Source organism: Hyperolius riggenbachi, chromosome 2 (assembly GCF_040937935.1).
Source record: "Hyperolius riggenbachi isolate aHypRig1 chromosome 2, aHypRig1.pri, whole genome shotgun sequence".
NCBI lineage: Eukaryota > Metazoa > Chordata > Amphibia > Anura > Hyperoliidae > Hyperolius > Hyperolius riggenbachi.
In genome coordinates, this window is record NC_090647.1 from 565,679,096 (window position 1) to 565,699,388 (window position 20,293).

A 20,293-nucleotide genomic window follows, 5' to 3' on the forward strand; every position below is an offset into this window, starting at 1 on the left:
CATCAAACCTTGCAGTTTACCCACAACACACCTCTTTTTCCTGTGCAGATGTCATTTCCTGTTTATGGTAGACGGACACAGCTTATTGAACTAGAAATCGCAAAACGATAAACGCTGAAAAAAAGCTTTCTGTACAGTGAAAAATTGCTGGAGAATCTCTAGGAAAAAATGCTGGAAAACTCCAGAAAATCATTCAGCGTTTGCGATTGCGTCTAGCGATTTCTAGTGTGAATTGGCCCTTAGGCCTTGCGTCACAATAGAGGATATATTTGGACGCCTGAGATTTTGATCTTATTCAATAATTAGTTAAAAAATGTTCCACTTAATTTCCAGCCTAAAGCATTGTTGTTTATTGCTGTTTATTGCTGGTGACGATTCCGACAGCGAACAAATGTGGTGACGGAGTCAGAACGCCGGAGAATTCTGCCCTAATTCATCCCATACTTTTATTGTCTGTATTTGTGCTCTACGCCATAGAAAATGACTTTACAGAAAGTGCTGATCACTATTCATCTGCTGAGCGCAGGGGGATGGTGGTGATCGGTGGATGGGATTCCTCGCAGTAACAGCATTGAACTGATATGTCTGTCATCTCGGCAGGCACAGGAGTGTGGATACAGGACAGTGAGCTGAGTGTTTCTGGCTGCAGGGAGAGGTTTGTCCTCTGGGTGATGTGACAGTGACAGTTGTGTCATATATATGTCAGTGCTTATAGTGTGCGCCCCCCCCCCCCCCCCAGGCAGACAGAAGTCAGAGGCATGCACTGCACCAGCCCTGCCCTGTCACACTTTATTCCCTGGTGGCCATATAAGTGGCAAGTGTGTCTCACTAATGGCCTGTAAGACAAGCAATTAACACACAGCTTAGTGTCCTGAGAGACACCAGATATTCCCGCTATGTGTCTAAACGTTTATCCAGAGAAAACCATTTACCCATCAGCCTGACAGCGGAATCTGAAAGTGTGCCAGCTCGGAATACTATGTATTATATCTATTATTATTATTATTATTTAGTATTTATATAGCGCCGACATATTACGCAGCGGTGTACAGTGTATATATATATATCTTGTCACTAACTGTCCCTCCAAGGAGCTCACAATCTAATCCCTACCATTGCCATATGTCTATATTATGTAGTGTAAGTACTGTAGTCTAGGGCCAATTTTAGGGGGAGCCAATTAACTTATCTGTATGTTTTTGGAATGTGGGAGGAAAACGGAGTGCCCCGAGGAAACCCACGCAGACACGGAGAGAACATACAAACTCTTTGCAGATAGTGCCCTGGCTGGGATTCGAACCAGGGACCCAGCGCTGCAAGGCGAGAGAGCTAACCACTACATCCTATCTATCTATCTATCTATCTATCTATCTATCTATCTATCTATCTATCTATCTATCTATCTGTCTGTCTGTCTGTCTGTCTGTCTGTCTGTCTGTCTGTCTGTCTGTCTGTCTGTCTGTCTGTCTGTCTGTCTGTCTGTCTATCTATCTATCTATCTATCTATCTATCTATCTATCTATCTATCTATCTATCTGTCTGTCTGTCTGTCTGTCTGTCTGTCTGTCTGTCTGTCTGTCTCTCTACCTATCTATCTATCTATCTATCTATCTATCTATCTATCTATCTATCTATCTATCTATCTATCTATCTATCTATCTATCTATCTATCTGTCTGTCTGTCTGTCTGTCTGTCTGTCTGTCTGTCTGTCTGTCTGTCTGTCTGTCTGTCTGTCTGTCTGTCTCTCTACCTATCTATCTATCTATCTATCTATCTATCTATCTATCTATCTATCTATCTATCTATCTATCTATCTATCTATCTATCTATCTGTCTGTCTGTCTGTCTGTCTGTCTGTCTGTCTGTCTGTCTGTCTGTCTGTCTGTCTGTCTGTCTGTCTGTCTGTCTGTCTGTCTGTCTGTCTCTCTACCTATCTATCTATCTATCTATCTATCTATCTATCTATCTATCTATCTATCTATCTATCTATCTGTCTGTCTGTCTGTCTGTCTGTCTGTCTGTCTGTCTGTCTGTCTGTCTGTCTGTCTGTCTGTCTGTCTCTCTACCTATCTATCTATCTATCTATCTATCTATCTATCTATCTATCTATCTATCTATCTATCTATCTATCTATCTATCTGTCTGTCTGTCTGTCTGTCTGTCTGTCTGTCTGTCTGTCTGTCTGTCTGTCTGTCTGTCTGTCTGTCTGTCTGTCTATCTATCTATCTATCTATCTATCTATCTATCTATCTATCTATCTTCATTGTTCTGGGACCCCCGAGTATAAGGTTCTCATTCCCTCCCCCTCCCGGTGTCATTGTCCTGTGCCTGACATTGTTGTTGATGGGTGGTAGGTAGGTGGGTGGGGGGTATATATATATACTGTATATATGTCTGTAGTCTCTGCATTGTGTAGCGCTGCTCTGAGGTCTGGGCCTGACTCTGGCTTGTTGTGTGTGTGTTTTGCCTCCATGGCTGCGCCTGTCTGTAATTTATATCTCCCAGATTCTTACATTCCCCCCCCCCCATAGACCCCCTCTGGCAGCTGTCAGTCGGGGGAGGGGGGCGGAAAATGGTCCCCTCTTCTTTCCGGGCTATTTTGGAGCACAGCAGGCTTAACCTTGCTGCTTTCCTCTGCATGGGGTTAAGCTAACAGTTGCCGCTGACACTTGTCGAAGCCGCAGACCCCTCTGTGCCCCCCCAACGCTGGAAAAAAGACCCCCAGATTTCCACTTCTCTGCAGTAACCAGGCGCAGCATGGCGGCCGGTTCTAGAGAGGCCTGATTTATCGCGGGACATCTTTACAGCACATGTGCTGCGGAACGCGCTTGTGTAACGGGCAATCGTGCCCCTCCAGACCCCCTAATTCCTTCTTCCCCTTTATAAATAGATTGTGAGTGACAAGAAGCTTCTGCCACCTCCTCAGCCCTGAAACAATTCCCTCTCCGATATAAGGCCAGATTTACCGCCTGTCATCCGCCGCTGATGGCGGCCCGATGTACAGATCCGTAACAGACGCCAACTTCCCTATCAGACACAGAACATTTATATCGCGCTTTTCTCCTAGCGGACTAAAAGCGCCAGAGCTGCAGCCACTAGGGGGTGCTCTATAGGCAGTAGCAATGTTAGGCCAGAGCTGCAGCCACTAGGGGGCGCTCTATAGGCAGTAGCAATGTTAGGCCAGAGCTGCAGCCACTAGGGGGCGCTCTATAGGCAGTAGCAATGTTAGGCCAGAGCTGCAGCCACTAGGGGGTGCTCTATAGACAGTAGCAGTGTTAGGCCAGAGCTGCAGCCACTAGGGGGCGCTCTATAGGCAGTAGCAATGTTAGGCCAGAGCTGCAGCCACTAGGGGGTGCTCTATAGACAGTAGCAGTGTTAGGTCAGAGCTTCAGCCACTATGGGGTGCTCTATAGGCAGTAGCAGTGCTAGAACAGAGCTGCAGCCACTAGGGGGCGCTCTATAGGCAGTAGCAGTGCTAGGACAGAGCTGCAGCCACTAGGGGGCGCTTTATAGGCAGTAGCAGTGTTAGGCCAGAGCTGCAGCCACTAGGGGGTGCTCTATAGACAGTAGCAGTGTTAGGTCAGAGCTGCAGCCACTAGGGGGCGCTCTATAGGCAGTAGCAGTGCTAGAACAGAGCTGCAGCCACTAGGGGGCGCTCTATAGGCAGTAGCAGTGCTAGAACAGAGCTGCAGCCACTAGGGGGCACTATATAGGCAGTAGCAGTGTTAGGCCAGAGCTGCAGCCACTAGGGGGCGCTCTATAGGCAGTAGCAGTGTTAGGCCAGAGCTGCAGCCACTAGGGGGCGCTCTATAGGCAGTAGCAGTGTTAGGCCAGAGCTGCAGCCACTAGGGGGCGCTCTATAGGCAGTAGCAGTGTTAGGCCTACTGAATAGGTGCTGGCTTTCTGAACAGGCAGAGCCGAGATTTGAACCTGTCTCCTGTGTCAGAGGCAGAGCCCTTAACCATTACACTCTCCAGCCACCAGGCCCCGGTTCTACGGACGGCTGAACTGCGCGCTTGTTGGGCACTGTGGGCATCGGTAACACCACACGTCATGGCGGTGATGTCACCCAGTGGTAGAAATGTGCCAGTTCCCCCTTGCCTGCCTGTTCAGAAAGCCAGCACCTATTCAGTAGGCCTAACACTGCTACTGCCTATAGAGCGCCCCCTAGTGGCTGCACCTCTGGCCTAACACTGCTACTGCCTATAGAGCGCCCCCTGGTGACTGCAGCTCTGGCCTAACACTGCTACTGCCTATAGAGCGCCCCCTGGTGACTGCAGCTCTGGCCTAACACTGCTACTGCCTATAGAGCACCCCCTAGTAGCTGCAGCTCTGACCTAACACTGCTACTGTCTATAGAGCACCCCCTAGTGGCTGCAGCTCTGGCCTAACACTGCTACTGCCTATAAAGCGCCCCCTAGTGGCTGCAGCTCTGTCCTAACACTGCTACTGCCTATATAGTGCCCCCTAGTGGCTGCAGCTCTGGCCTAACACTGCTACTGCCTATAGAGCGCCCCCTAGTGGCTGCACCTCTGGCCTAACACTGCTACTGCCTATAGAGCGCCCCCTGGTGACTGCAGCTCTGGCCTAACACTGCTACTGCCTATAGAGCACCCCCTAGTAGCTGCAGCTCTGACCTAACACTGCTACTGTCTATAGAGCACCCCCTAGTGGCTGCAGCTCTGGCCTAACACTGCTACTGCCTATAAAGCGCCCCCTAGTGGCTGCAGCTCTGTCCTAGCACTGCTACTGCCTATAGAGCGCCCCCTAGTGGCTGCAGCTCTGTTCTAGCACTGCTACTGCCTATAGAGCACCCCCTAGTGGCTGCAGCTCTGGCCTAACACTGCTACTGTCTATAGAGCACCCCCTAGTGGCTGCAGCTCTGGCCTAACATTGCTACTGCCTATAGAGCACCCCCTAGTGGCTGCAGCTCGGGCGCTTTTAGTCCGCTAGGAGAAAAGCGCGATATAAATGTTCTGTGTCTGATAGGGAAGCCAGCGGTGACAAGAAGGAGGGGAGTGGGTGGGATGTCGCCTGAAGCATGACGCCACCTGAGGAAGCGGCGTCACCTGGCATCATGGGCGAGACGGGACTGAATATAGCTTGCAAATGTGCCCCCAGGATCAAGTAGGTTGCCCCCCAGTATAGATTGCCAGATGTGCCCCCCCCCCAGGTATTAGGTAGCCCGCCCCCTCACCAGTATAGGTAGTGAGATATGCCCTTGGTACAGGGAAGCCCCCTTCCCCAGTATAGATAAGATGACAGGTGAGTGTTCCAGTGTGCTCCACCCTGAATACTCTGCATATGGCCGGGTGGGGGCACTCAGGGAGGCACAGTGAGGCCCTTTGTGCTCTGTGCCCAGAGGCTGGTGCCTCCTGAGCCTTTGCCTTGGTCCAGCCCTGCCCCCATCCCCGTTCTCCAAACCAATCCTCCAGTCTCATCCTCCAGGCTTCATGGCCATCATACCTCAGGTCCATCCTCTACGTTCCTTTTCCCATTCCTGTAATCAATCTGCACTCAAAACACACTCAGCAAGCTGGGACTGTAATAGCAATAAAAGTATTTGCAAACATGGAGGCCCTCAGCTTCCAGAATGGACTGTAGTGATTTTGTACTAGACAGAGGCGCTTTGCTTGTTCCCAGACCTATACTAGCTTTTACTCCCATTATTGCCTGATGAAGCAGGTTAGAACCTGCGAAACGCGTTGCACTGTGGGAATCCCTAAATAAATGTTATTACTGATGAAACAACTGAAATTGTGTCTGTCTTCTGGGGAGGTAAGACCACCGCTACCTCCTTTTTTAAAACAGTTTTTATTCTGTTCAATACTTTCACTATATTTGCACTGGACTAGTTCACCAGCATTGAGGTTTCCTCCTTGGGATTGGTCCCTTATTTAGGAATAAGCTGACTGGACTATTTGTCTTGGGCATGTCTGGAGTATTACTGGCCTGGATGGAAGTTTTATTTTTGTGGGGTCTCCTCCAGATGTGACATGGAAGATTCGGTCTCTTGCGGGCTTGACATGGAAGATTCCATCTCCTGCGGGTGTGATATGGAAGATTCAGTCTCTTGCGGGCTTGACATGGAAGATTCCATCTCCAGCGGGTGTGATACGGAAGATTCAGTCTCTTGCGGGTGTGACATGGAAGATTCCATCTCCAGCGGGTGTGATACGGAAGATTCAGTCTCTTGCGGGCGTGACATGGAAGATTCGGTCTCTTGCTGGAGTGACATGGAAGATTCTGTCTCTTGCTGGCGTGACATGGAAGATTCGGTCTCTTGCGGGCGTGACATGGAAGATTTGGTCTCTTGCTGGCGTGACATCGAGGATTCTGTCTCTTGCTGGCGTGACATGGAAGATTCGGTCTCTTGCTGGCGTGACATGGAAGATTCGGTCTCTTGCGGGCTTGACATGGAAGATTCCATCTCCTGCGGGTGTGATATGGAAGATTCAGTCTCTTGCGGGCTTGACATGGAAGATTCCATCTCCAGCGGGTGTGATACGGAAGATTCAGTCTCTTGCGGGTGTGACATGGAAGATTCCATCTCCAGCGGGTGTGATACAGAAGATTCAGTCTCTTGCTGGCGTGACATGGAGGATTCGGTCTCTTGCTGGCGTGACATGGAAGATTCGGTCTCTTGCTGGCGTGACATGGAAGATTCGGTCTCTTGCGGGCTTGACATGGAAGATTCCATCTCCTGCGGGTGTGATATGGAAGATTCAGTCTCTTGCGGGCTTGACATGGAAGATTCCATCTCCAGCGGGTGTGATACGGAAGATTCAGTCTCTTGCGGGTGTGACATGGAATATTCCATCTCCAGCGGGTGTGATACGGAAGATTCAGTCTCTTGCGGGCGTGACATGGAAGATTCGGTCTCTTGCTGGCGTGACATGGAAGATTCGGTCTCTTGCTGGCGTGACATGGAAGATTCGGTCTCTTGCTGGCGTGACATGGAAGATTCGGTCTCTTGCTGGCGTGACATGGAAGATTCGGTCTCTTGCTGGCGTGACATGGAAAATTCGGTCTCTTGCTGGCGGGACATGGAAAATTCGACCTCTTGCGGGTGTGACATGGAAGATTCGGTCTCTTGCTGGCGTGACATGGAAGATTCGGTCTCTTGCGGGCTTGACATGGAAGATTCCATCTCCTGCGGGTGTGATACGGAATATTCAGTCTCTTGCGGGCTTGACATGGAAGATTCCATCTCCAGCGGGTGTGATACGGAAGATTCAGTCTCTTGCGGGTGTGACATGGAAGATTCCATCTCCAGCGGGTGTGATACGGAAGATTCAGTCTCTTGCGGGCGTGACATGGAAGATTCGGTCTCTTGCTGGAGTGACATGGAAGATTCTGTCTCTTGCTGGCGTGACATGGAAGATTCGGTCTCTTGCGGGCGTGACATGGAAGATTTGGTCTCTTGCTGGCGTGACATCGAGGATTCTGTCTCTTGCTGGCGTGACATGGAAGATTCGGTCTCTTGCTGGCGTGACATGGAAGATTCGGTCTCTTGCGGGCTTGACATGGAAGATTCCATCTCCTGCGGGTGTGATATGGAAGATTCAGTCTCTTGCGGGCTTGACATGGAAGATTCCATCTCCAGCGGGTGTGATACGGAAGATTCAGTCTCTTGCGGGTGTGACATGGAAGATTCCATCTCCAGCGGGTGTGATACAGAAGATTCAGTCTCTTGCTGGCGTGACATGGAGGATTCGGTCTCTTGCTGGCGTGACATGGAAGATTCGGTCTCTTGCTGGCGTGACATGGAAGATTCGGTCTCTTGCGGGCTTGACATGGAAGATTCCATCTCCTGCGGGTGTGATATGGAAGATTCAGTCTCTTGCGGGCTTGACATGGAAGATTCCATCTCCAGCGGGTGTGATACGGAAGATTCAGTCTCTTGCGGGTGTGACATGGAATATTCCATCTCCAGCGGGTGTGATACGGAAGATTCAGTCTCTTGCGGGCGTGACATGGAAGATTCGGTCTCTTGCTGGCGTGACATGGAAGATTCGGTCTCTTGCTGGCGTGACATGGAAGATTCGGTCTCTTGCTGGCGTGACATGGAAGATTCGGTCTCTTGCTGGCGTGACATGGAAGATTCGGTCTCTTGCTGGCGTGACATGGAAAATTCGGTCTCTTGCTGGCGGGACATGGAAAATTCGACCTCTTGCGGGTGTGACATGGAAGATTCGGTCTCTTGCTGGCGTGACATGGAAGATTCGGTCTCTTGCGGGCTTGACATGGAAGATTCCATCTCCTGCGGGTGTGATACGGAATATTCAGTCTCTTGCGGGCTTGACATGGAAGATTCCATCTCCTGCGGGTGTGATACGGAAGATTCAGTCTCTTGCGGGTGTGACATGGAAGATTCCATCTCCTGCGGGTGTGATACGGAAGATTCAGTCTCTTGCGGGTGTGACATGGAAGATTCCATCTCCTGCGGGTGTGATACGGAATATTCAGTCTCTTGCGGGCTTGACATGGAAGATTCCATCTCCTGCGGGTGTGACACGGAAGATTCAGTCTCTTGCGGGCTTGACATGGAAGATTCGATCTCTTGCAGGTGTGACATGGAAGATTCGGTCTCTTGCTGGCGTAACATGGAAGATTCAGTCTCTTGCGGGTGTGACATGGAAGATTCGGTCTCTTGCTGGCTTGACATGGAAGATTCGATCTCTTGCTAGCGTGACATGGAAGATTCGGTCTCTTGCTGGCGTGACATGGAAGATTCGATCTCTTGCAGGTGTGACGTGGAAGATTCGGTCTCTTGCGGGTGTGACATGGAAGATTCGATCTCTTGCTGGCGTAACATTGAAGATTCGATCTCTTGCTAGCGTGACATGGAAGATTCGGTCTCTTGCTGGCGTGACATGGAAGATTCGATCTCTTGCAGGTGTGACGTGGAAGATTCGGTCTCTTGCTGGCGTGTCATGGAACATTCGATCTCTTGCGGGCTTGACATGGAAGATTCGGTCTCTTGCGGGTGTGACATGGAAGATTCGGTCTCTTGCACGGTGAATGTCATCGCCCTCTCACCCTGGACGATTACACGTGGTTGATCCCAGAGAAACAGACGGCAGGGAGGGGATCCGTGGCCTCAGGAAAACGTGACACTGACACATCTGATCATATCAGCCCTAATAACACCCATGTTTATATATCTTCAAATTCCGGCTAATCGCTAACAGACGCGGGGCGGGCGCGTGCGCACTGTGTGCCGCTCCGAGGAACAGCGCTCATTCTCACCGCTGCCGCCGCTGCTGTTCATAACCTTCTGTGTCTGTTTATTTATTGACATGATTTTATTGCATTTTGTTTTAATTATTTTTATGGGAAAGTTTTTACTTTTACTAACGCAAACCCAGCCCTAGAAAAGAGAAACCTGCGGATAGAGCAGAAACAAGCTCAGAATCTCTTCCAGGTTTTATGGCTGTCTCTGTCCCACGTGAGAAAAAAAATCTGTCACCTCCTTCCGAGACATTAGTGACCTTAATATGAAGGCTTGTAGTGTCAGAGAGGAGATAAGCCAGAACTTCATTACTTGTTGAATTTGTCTCTGTTGGAGGGATACTTATTTAACACTTCTCAGGGAGGGATGCGAACAGCTATCTGCAGCGTGTGCTGATCTCTGCTGCCTCCAGTATGTACAGTATAAGCTGTGACTCTGTGCCTGTACTGATAGTAAACTAGCTGCAGTGTGTGCTGATCTCTGCTACCACCAGTATGTACAGTATACGCTGTTACTCTGTGCCTGTACTGATAGTAACGTAGCTGCAGTGTGTGCTGATCTCTGCTGCCTCCAGTATGTACAGTATAAGCTGTTACTCTGTGCCTGTACTGATAGTAAACTAGCTGCAGTGTGTGCTGATTTCTGCTACCTCCAGTATGTACAGTATACCCTATTACTCTGTGCCTGCACTGATAGTAAACTAGCTGCAGTGTGTGCTGATCTCTGCTACCCCCAGTATGTACAGTATAAGCTGTTACTCTGTTCCTGTACTGATTGTAAACTAGCTGCAGTGTGTGCTGATCTCTGCTGCCTCCAATATGTACAGTATAAGCTGTTACTCTGTGCCTGTACTGATAGTAAACTAGCTGCAGTGTGTGCTGATCTCTGCTACCTCCAGTATGTACAGTATAAGCTATTACTCTGTGCCTGTACTGATAGTAAACTAGCTGCAGTGGGCGCTGATCTCTGCTGCCTCCAGTATGTACAGTATAAGGTGTTGCTCTGTGCCTGTAATGATTGTAAACAAGCTGCAGCGTGTGCTGATTTCTGCTGCCTCCAGTATGTACAGTATAAGCTGTTGCTCTGTGCCTGTACTGATAGTAAACTAGCTGCAGCGTGTACTGATCTCTGCTACCCCCAGTATGTACAGTATAAGCTGTTACTCTGTGCCAGTACTGATAGTAAACTAGCTGCAGTGTGTGCTGATCTCTGCTGCCTCCAGTATGTACAGTATAAGCTGTTCTGTGCCTGTAATTATAGTAACTAGCTGCAGTGTGTGCTGATTTCTGCTGCCTCCAGTATGTACAGTATAAGCTGTTACTCTATGCCAGTACTGATAGTAAAACTAGCTGCAGTGTGTGCTGATTAGTGTTGGGCGAACAGTGTTCGCCACTGTTCGGGTTCTGCAGAACATCACCCTGTTCGGGTGATGTTCGAGTTCGGCCGAACACCTGATGGTGTTCGGCCAAACCGTTCGGGTTCGCCCGAACTACTAAATGCCCGGCCGAACAGGGCCGAACAGGGCCCCTGTTCGGCCGAACAGGGCCCTGTTCGGCCGAATACCGCCCCCCTATGGGGTCGCAGGCATAAGGGGGGAGCATGCCCCGATCGCGGGGGGGGGTCGGAAATTCCCCCCACCCCCTCCGCTAGCGCTCCCCCCTCTGCCCGCTTCCCCATAAAAAAGTTGGCGTAAAGTTAAATATTACCGGTGGTGGCTGCTGCAGTGGCTGGCTGGCAGTGGTGTGAATGAGGAGGAGGAGTCCGAGTATGACGCGTTGAGGCCAGGCAGCGGGCGGTTCAGCGGTAGTACCCTTGTGGTACTTCCGCCCTTTCTCTGACCTCACGTCCTCTACGTGATGAAGCATACGAGGGTACGCGTCACGCGTACCATCAAATGCGTCATCACGTAGAGGACGTGAGGTCAGAGAAAGGGCGGAAGTACCACAAGGGTACTACCGCTGAACCGCCCGCTGCCTGGCCTCAACGCGTCATACTCGGACTCCTCCTCCTAGTCCTCACTCACACCACTGCCAGCCAGCCACTGCAGCAGCCACCACCGGTAATATGTAACTTTACGCCAACTTTTTTATGGGGAAGCGGGCAGAGGGGGGAGCGCTAGCGGAGGGGGTGGGGAGAATTTCCGACCCCCCCCGCGATTGGGGCATGCTCCCCCCTTATGCCTGCGACCCCATAGGGGGGCCGTATTGCGGCATGTTCGGGTCCCCATTGACTTGCATTGAGTTCGGGGTTCGGGCCGAACATGCCGAACATCTGGCCCATGTTCGGCCTGTTCGGCCCGAACCCGAACATCCAGGTGTTCGCCCATCACTAGTGCTGATCTCTGCTGCCTCCAGTATGTACAGTATAAGCTGTTCTGTGCCTGTACTGATAGTAACTAGCTGCAGTGTGTGCTGATCTCTGCTGCCTTCAGTATGTACAGTATAAGCTGTTACTCTGTGCCTGTACTGATAGTAAACTAGCTGCATTGAGTACTGATCTCTGCTTCCTCCAGTATGTACAGTATAAGCTGTCACTCTGTGCCTGTACTGATAGTAAACTAGCTGCAGTGTGTGCTGATCTCTGCTGCCTCCAGTATGTACAGTATAAGCTGTTTCTCTGTGCCTGTAATGATAGAAAACTAGCTGCAGCATGTGCTGATCTCTGCTGCCTCCAGTATGTACAGTATAAGCTGTTGCTCTGTCCCTGTAATGATAGTAAACTAGCTGCAGTGTGTGCTTATCTCTGCTACCTCTAGTGTGTGCAGTATAAGCTGTTACTCTGTGCCAGTACTGATAGTAAACTAGCTGCATTGTGTACTGATCTCTGCTTCCTCCAGTATGTACAGTATACGCTGGTACTCTGTGCCTGTACTGATAGTAAACTAGCTGCAGTGTGTGCTGATCTCTGCTACCTCCAGTATGTACAGTATAAGCTGTCACTCTGTGCCTGTACTGATAGTAAACTAGCTGCAGTGTGTGCTGATTTCTGCTACCTCCAGTATGTACAGTATAAGCTATTACTCTGTGCCTGTACTGATAGTAAACTAGCTGCAGTGTGTGCTGATCTCTGCTGCCTCCAGTATGTACAGTATAAGCTGTTTCTCTGTGCCTGTAATGATAGTAAACTAGCTGAAGCGTGTGCTGATCTCTGCTGCCTCCAGTATGTACAGTATAAGCTGGTACTCTGTGCCTGTACTGATAGTAAACTAGCTGCAGTGTGTGCTGATCTCTGCTACCTCCAGTATGTACAGTATAAGCTGTTACTCTGTGCCAGTACTGATAGTAAACTAGCTGCAGTGTGCGCTGATCTCTGCTACCCCCAGTATGTACAGTATAAGCTGTTACTCTGTGCCAGTACTGATAATAAACTAGCTGCAGTGTGTGCTGATCTCTGATGCCTCCAGTATGTACATTATAAGCTGTTGCTCTGTGCCAGTACTGATAGTAAACTGGCTGCAGCGTGTGCTTTTCTCTGCTACCCCCAGTATGTATTTTATAAGCTGTTACTCTGTGCCTGTACTGATAGTAAACTAGCTGCAGTGTGTGCTGCTCTCTGCTACCCCCCCCCCCCCCTCTCCTCCCCTGTATGTACAGTATAAGTCATTATTCTGCGCCTGTGCTAAAATTAAACTAGTTACAGCATGCTTCCACCTCTACTAACTTCAGGATGTACACTATAATCTGTTAATATATGCCTGTACTGATAGTAAACTAGCTGCATTGTGTACTGATCTCTGCTTCCTCCAGTATGTACTGTATAAGCTGGTACTCTGTGCCTGTACTGATAGTAAACTAGCTGCAGTGTGTGCTGATCTCTGCTACCTCCAGTATGTACAGTGTAAGCTGTCACTCTGTGCCTGTACTGATAGTAAACTATCTGCAGTGTGTGCTGATCTCTGCTACCCCAGTATGTACAGTATAAGCTGTTATTCTGTGCCTGTACTGATAGTAAACTAGCTGCAGTGTGTGCTGATTTCTGCTACCTCCAGTATGTACAGTATACGCTATTACTCTGTGCCTGCACTGATAGTAAACTAGCTGCAGTGTGTGCTGATCTCTGCTACCCCCAGTATGTACAGTATAAGCTGTCACTCTGTGCCTGTACTGATAGTAAACTAGCTGCAGTGTGTGCTGATCTCCGCTTTCTCCAGTATGTACAGTATAAGCTGTTACTCTGTGCCTGTACTGATAGTAAACTAGCTGCAGTGTGTGCTGATCTCCGCTTTCTCCAGTATGTACAATATAAGCTGTTACTCTGTTCCTGTACTAATAGTAACTAGCTGCAGTGTGTGCTGATCTCTGCTGCCTGCAATATGTACAGTATAAGCTGTTACTCTGTGCCTGTACTGATAGTAAACTAGCTGCAGTGTGTGCTGATCTCTGCTACCTCCAGTATGTACAGTATAAGCTACTACTCTGTGCCTGTACTGATAGTAAACTAGCTGCAGTGGGCGCTGATCTCTGCTGCCTCCAGTATAAGCAGGGGCGTAACTAGGTGGGGCCCCCCTGCAGATTTTCTGAGCGGGCCGGCCCCCCTCCCCCCCCCCCCCGGGCCCGCTCGCGGCCGTTTTGTGGGTGCTGGAGGGGTGGCAGCATGAGGGGAAAGCCTTGCCCACAGTCGGCGGGGAGAGGGGTAGTTCCCCCTTCTCCCTCACCTCGGGGCTCTCCCCTCTGCGCTCCCCTCCAGCTCATAAGTGTCTGTGGGGCTGTGGTGGGCAGCGAGCGGCGGGCAGATACATACCTGCTTCCGTGCGTTCCATCGGAGACTTCTCCCTCTAGCGGCTGACGTCACTTCCGGAAGTGACGTCAGCCGCTAGAGGGAGAAGTCTCCGATGGAACGCACGGAAGCAGGTATGTATCTGCCCGCCGCTCGCTGCCCACCACAGCCCCACAGACACTTACGAGCTGGAGGGGAGCGCAGAGGGGAGAGCCCCGAGGTGAGGAACTACCCCTCTCCCCGCCGACTGTGGGCAAGGCTTTCCCCTCATGCTGCCACCCCTCCAGCACCCACAAAACGGCCCCGAGCGGGCCCCAGGGGGGGGCAGGCCCCCCCGCGGGCGCAGGGGCTGCAGGGCCTATTCCTACGCCCCTGAGTATAAGGTGTTGCTCTGTGCCTGTAATGATTGTAAACAAGCTGCAGCGTGTGCTGATTTCTGCTGCCTCCAGTATGTACAGTATAAGCTGTTGCTCTGTTCCTGTACTGATAGTAAACTAGCTGCAGCGTGTACTGATCTCTGCTACCCCCAGTATGTACAGTATAAGCTGTTACTCTGTGCCAGTACTGATAGTAAACTAGCTGCAGTGTGTGCTGATCTCTGCTGCCTCCAGTATGTACAGTATAAGCTGTTCTGTGCCTGTAATTATAGTAACTAGCTGCAGTGTTTGCTGATTTCTGCTGCCTCCAGTATGTACAGTATAAGCTGTTACTCTATGCCAGTACTGATAGTAAACTAGCTGCAGTGTGTGCTGATCTCTGCTGCCTCCAGTATGTACAGTATAAGCTGTTCTGTGCCTGTACTGATAGTAACTAGCTGCAGTGTGTGCTGATCTCTGCTGCCTTCAGTATGTATAGTATAAGCTGTTACTCTGTGCCTGTACTGATAGTAAACTAGCTGCATTGAGTACTGATCTCTGCTTCCTCCTGTATGTTCAGTATAAGCTGTCACTCTGTGCCTGTACTGATAGTAAACTAGCTGCAGTGTGTGCTGATTTCTGCTACCTCCAGTATGTACAGTATAAGCTGTTACTATGTGCCTGTAATGATAGAAAACTAGCTGCAGCATGTGCTGATCTCTGCTGCCTCCAGTATGTACAGTATAAGCTGTTGCTCTGTGCCTGTAATGATAGTAAACTAGCTGCAGTGTGTGCTTATCTCTGCTACCTCTAGTCTAGTGTGTGCCGTATAAGCTGTTACTCTTTGCCAGTACTGATAGTAAACTAGCTGCATTGTGTACTGATCTCTGCTTCCTCCAGTATGTACAGTATAAGCTGGTACTCTGTGCCTGTACTGATAGTAAACTAGCTGCAGTGTGTGCTGATCTCTGCTACCTCCAGTATGTACAGTATAAGCAGTCACTCTGTGCCTGTAATGATAGTAAACTAGCTGCAGTGTGTGCTGATTTCTGCTACCTCCAGTATGTACAGTATAAGCTATTACTCTGTGCCTGTACTGATAGTAAACTAGCTGCAGTGTGTGCTGATCTCTGCTGCCTCCAGTATGTACAGTATAAGCTGTTTCTCTGTGCCTGTAATGATAGTAAACTAGCTGCAGCGTGTGCTGATCTCTGCTGCCTCCAGTATGTACAGTATAAGCTGGTACTCTGTGCCTGTACTGATAGTAAACTAGCTGCAGTGTGTGCTGATCTCTGCTACCTCCAGTATGTACAGTGTAAGCTGTTACTCTGTGCCTGTACTGATAGTAAACTAGCTGCAGTGTGTGCTGATCTCTGCTGCCCCCATTATGTACAGTATAAGCTGTTACTCTGTGCCAGTACTGATAGTAAACTAGCTGCAGTGTGCGCTGATCTCTGCTACCCCCAGTATGTACAGTATAAGCTGTTACTCTGTGCCAGTACTGATAATAAACTAGCTGCAGTGTGTGCTGATCTCTGATGCCTCCAGTATGTACATTATAAGCTGTTGCTCTGTGCCAGTACTGATAGTAAACTGGCTGCAGCGTGTGCTTATCTCTGCTACCCCAGTATGTACTTTATAAGCTGTTATTCTGTGCCTGTACTGATAGTAAACTAGCTGCAGTGTGTGCTGCTCTCTGCTACCCCCCCCCCCCCTCTCCTCCCCTGTATGTACAGTATAAGTCATTATTCTGCGCCTGTGCTAAAATTAAACTAGTTGCAGCATGCTTCCACCTCTACTAACTTCAGGATGTACAGTATAATCTGTTAATATATGCCTGTACTGATAGTGAACTAGCTGCAGTCTGTGCTGATCTCTGCTGCCTCCAGTATGTACAGTATAACCAGTTACTCTGTGCCTGTAATGATAGTAAACTAGCTGCAGTGTGTGCTGATCTCTGCTACCACCAGTATGTACAGTATAAGCTGTCACTCTGTGCCTATACTGATAGTAAACTAGCTGCAGTGTGTGCCGATCCCTGCTACCACCAGTATGTACAGTATAAGCTGTTACTCTGTCCCTGTACTGATAGTAAACAAGCTGCAGTGTGTGCTGATCTCCTCTACCTCCAGTATGTACCGTATAAGCTGTTACTTTGTACCTGTTCTGATGTTAAACTAACCGCAGTGGAGTCTGGTATCTGCTACCTCCAGTATATACAGTATAAGCTGTTACTCTGTCTGTACTAATAGTAAACTCTTTGCAGTGTGTGCTGATCTCTGCTACCACCAGTATGTACAGTATAAGCTGTTACTCTGTACCTTTACTGATAGTAAACTAGCTGTAGTGTGTGCTGATCTCTGCTTCCCCCAGTATGTACAGTATAAGCTGTTACTCTGTGCCTGTACTAATAGTAAATTAGCTGCAGTGTGTGCTGATCTCTGCTGCCTCCAGTATGTACAGTAAGTGTGTGCTGATCTCTGCTGCCTCCAGTATGTACCATACAAGCTTTTACTCTGTGAATGTACTGAGTTGTATTGCTCTGCGGATTACTGAGAGTTGGTGCTTTGTGGAGTCATTGAGATTTGGTGCTCTGCAGATCTCTGAGATTTGGGGCTGAACACAGATCTGACCTGCAGTAGGACTTGTGTCAGGAGCACATAACAGGACTTCTCAGTACTGGGCTCTGTAGAGTCACTGAGTTTTAGTGCTTTTTGGAGTCACTGAAATTTGGTGCCTCTTGGAGTCACTAAGATTTGGTGCTCTGCAAATCACTGAGATTTAGTGCTGTGCACAGATCTGACCTGCAGTAGGACTTGTGGCAGCAGCACATTACAGGACTTCTCAGCACAATGTGATCTGCAGGATGTGTTAGCAGATAAAGAAGATTCTCTAATTAGGTCTCACCATTCCTGCCAATGTGGGTGTTAATTATTATGGATGTTTCCATTGGCCCTGCAGTAGGGGGATTTCCTGTGTATATAATGTGACATCTGAATTGCAGGCGTGTTTGGAAATCGTCCCCCGGGTGTAATCTGAGATCTTCCTATATTATCATTCACATTCCTGGGCTCTACCAAGTGCTGCCTGCAGGGAATAATAGGGGTGAGATACCAGGACATGGGGGGCTTGGAGGGGCTCACAGCTCGGACTATGGGGGGGTTACATAACATACAATCTGGGAGATCTACTGCTTGCCCCGCTCTCTATGTCTTTTACTGAGCAGAATGTGCTAATATCATTTACACAAAGTTTCCTGTAAAATTTCACAATTGTGATTACACAGAATTCAATTAGTAATTGAATTGATTTCACCATTAGTAAATTCAAAATTTTCTGTGAATTTAACCACTTAAAGAGACTCTGAAGCGAGTAAAAATTTCTATTTTTACCTGGTAGTTCGCTTCAGTAGTCTCAGTAGAGGTAAACCGCCGCATCCCAAGCCAAAACAAGGGGTTTATACCTCCCAAATCCCGGGGGCAAAATCCCATGACTTTTAAAGTCATGGATTTTGTTGCCCGGGGAGGCAGAGCTTTCTGCTGCAGCTCTGCCTCCATGACCGTCAATCCGCTCATATCTCCGCCTCTCCCCGCCCCTCTCTGTGAAGGAAGACTGAGAGGAGTCGGGAGAGGCGGAGATCCGCTGGGATTGACATCAGTAGAGGCGGAGCTACAGCAGAAAGCTCTGCCTCTTTCAGGAAGCGCTCCCCGGATTTTTCCCTCTGAGATTTGGGGGATCTAAAGCCCTCGTTTTGCTCGGGGATGCGTCGGTTTACCTTTACTGAGACTACTGAAGCGAACTATGAGGTAAAAATAGCAATTTTTAGTTGCTTCAGTCTCTCTTTAAGAATCCTGGACGTGAGTCTACTGGTGGCCACACACCATACAATTTATTAAAGGGCTAACCAATTCAAGAATTGCAATACATTTTTCTGACCGATTGTAACATTTCAAAAATTTGACCAATGAACCACACACACCTATGTTCAATTGTTCCCCAATTATAAAAAAAAAAAAAATGAGTGAAAACTCTGAGAAAATTGCTTGTGTGTAAATATTTATAAATTGACAATCTACCACACACCATTCAATTGTCATAAAAATTGATCAGAAAAATCCAACCTTCCCAATTAACTTTTAGCAAATAAAAACAGGAAATCAAATGAAATAAAAGCTTTAGATTTTTCAGGAAATCCGATCGTTTTTGTTACGTTGCCGTAAAATTGGATCATTATATTGTATCGTGTGTGGCCACATTTGGGGTTCAGGGACACCCGTAATGGTTGCTCCCCATAGCTATCGGATGGGAGCACTATGGCGACAGCTCGAGGACCCAATGCATGGAAATGTTGTTGCCTAGCAATGCATCTGTACACTGGGGTCCCCAAGCTGGGCACCCTACTGATCGCATGCAATCGCTACAAACGCACAGACTGGCTATAATGGTACGCTACATTCCCGACTAGTGATGAAATGTGACATGTATGGTATTGTTTTAAACGGGACAAGTTAAATAATGTAATTTAAGGCGTTTTACAACTGTGGCACTTGTCCTGTAAAAATTAGGGAGGGGGAAACCTGAAAAAAAATTGTGTGAATTTGTGTGAATTTGCATTTTACACCTAATTTTCCTTGAGAAAGTGCCTGTGAAATTAACAAAGACTTGGAACAATATTACCCAAAGAAAGCCGAGTTTGTCCTGAAAAAAAAACCAATGTATGAATCACTTTGATGGCACAGGTAATAAAAGTTATTGCTGCACCAATAGTGAGTGACACAGCTGATTCGCCAACATTGTCAGGAAAAAACCCTGGAACCTGATGGGGTTAAGAACGCAGCAGTCAGAAATGATTTTTCGCATAAATTGTCAAAAAATGTTACGCAAACCAGAATGGTTGAGGGGCAATGGGGGCGGGGAGGGGTGGAGCAAGTAAGATTTTTTTTCCTTTAAAATGACCTTGTAGTTTTTCAAAAAATTAATGTAAAAACATTCAAAGGTGGGTGAAGGGGTAAAAGAGGCTTGTGTACACTAAGGGCGTTTTCGCTATTTTTTTTATTGCTGGCGATTTTCTTTTTTTGGGGCCCCCAAACCACCATGCGACACCTAGAGGGAAGTGCAGGCAAGCCCTGGACCTCTCACCTCCAGGGAACTCACCCCACATCCTCTAAACTGAATGCCAACTGCAACAAACACAATTGCTAACTTCCAGTCAGAGCAATATCCTGCCTCTATCTGGCCAGCAGACGCTTGTCAGCCAATCAGGTGCACTGTCATACACCCTTTGCCTGCTGTACTATACCTAGCAGGAATTACATAGATTACATAGGCACATCTCCCACACGGTCCCCTCCCTAACCACTCACCTGTCAACCGCATCCTAGAAGCTGCAAAAAATAAATTTAAAATCACAAACACTGGTCCACATGACAGCCCAGGGGCCCCAGGTCTCTCTCACTCACTGGGGCCCCCAAACCACCATGCGACACCTAGAGGGAAGTGCGGGCAAGCCCTGGACCTCTCACCTCCAGGGAACTCACCCCACCCCGATTTTCAAAATCGCCCTAAAAGCTCTTGTGCAATGACTCCTTATGGGACAGTTCATATTAGCGCGTTTTGTCTGCTTTCCGCTCAGAAGAGCGCTGCCTGCACCATTTTTAGGGTGATTTTGCTTCAATGGAAAGATTAGGAAAAATGCAAAATGCTCACAAAATCACTTTGTGCGGCGATCAGTTCGCACAATCATGAATAAATACATTGTATTTATTCATATCCGCGTGAAAGACTTCACTGTCTGACGGACGTCAGGAAGTGAATAAACAAATCTGCAAAAATGCTTAAAAAAGCGCTTTACAAAAAAAATCGCAGTGCGCTGGTAAGCGCCGGGAGGGGGAAAAAAATCACTCACAAAATCGCAAAACGCTGGCCTCAGCAAATGCGATTTTAGAGGTAAACAAAGCTTTTAAGAGGTTTGGGGGGTGGGCACAC

At 48.5% G+C, this 20,293-nt stretch overlaps 2 protein-coding genes across 2 annotated transcripts in view; one reads left to right on the plus strand and one right to left on the minus strand.

Annotated features, from left to right (window-relative positions):
* The window catches only part of TBX15 (T-box transcription factor 15), a 128,459-nt gene that overhangs the window by 46,227 nt on the left and 61,939 nt on the right, over positions 1-20,293 (plus strand). The gene's annotated exons all lie outside the window — the stretch shown is intronic.
* LOC137547499 (serine-rich adhesin for platelets-like) lies at positions 1,846-8,669 on the minus strand (the record flags this gene model as incomplete). The annotated part of the gene is made up of 2 exons (XM_068271094.1): positions 6,120-8,669; positions 1,846-1,923 (listed from the first exon to the last, which is right to left on the minus strand). Coding segments are annotated over exons 1-2 (2,628 nt in total), but the record flags the coding sequence as incomplete, so codon positions are not given.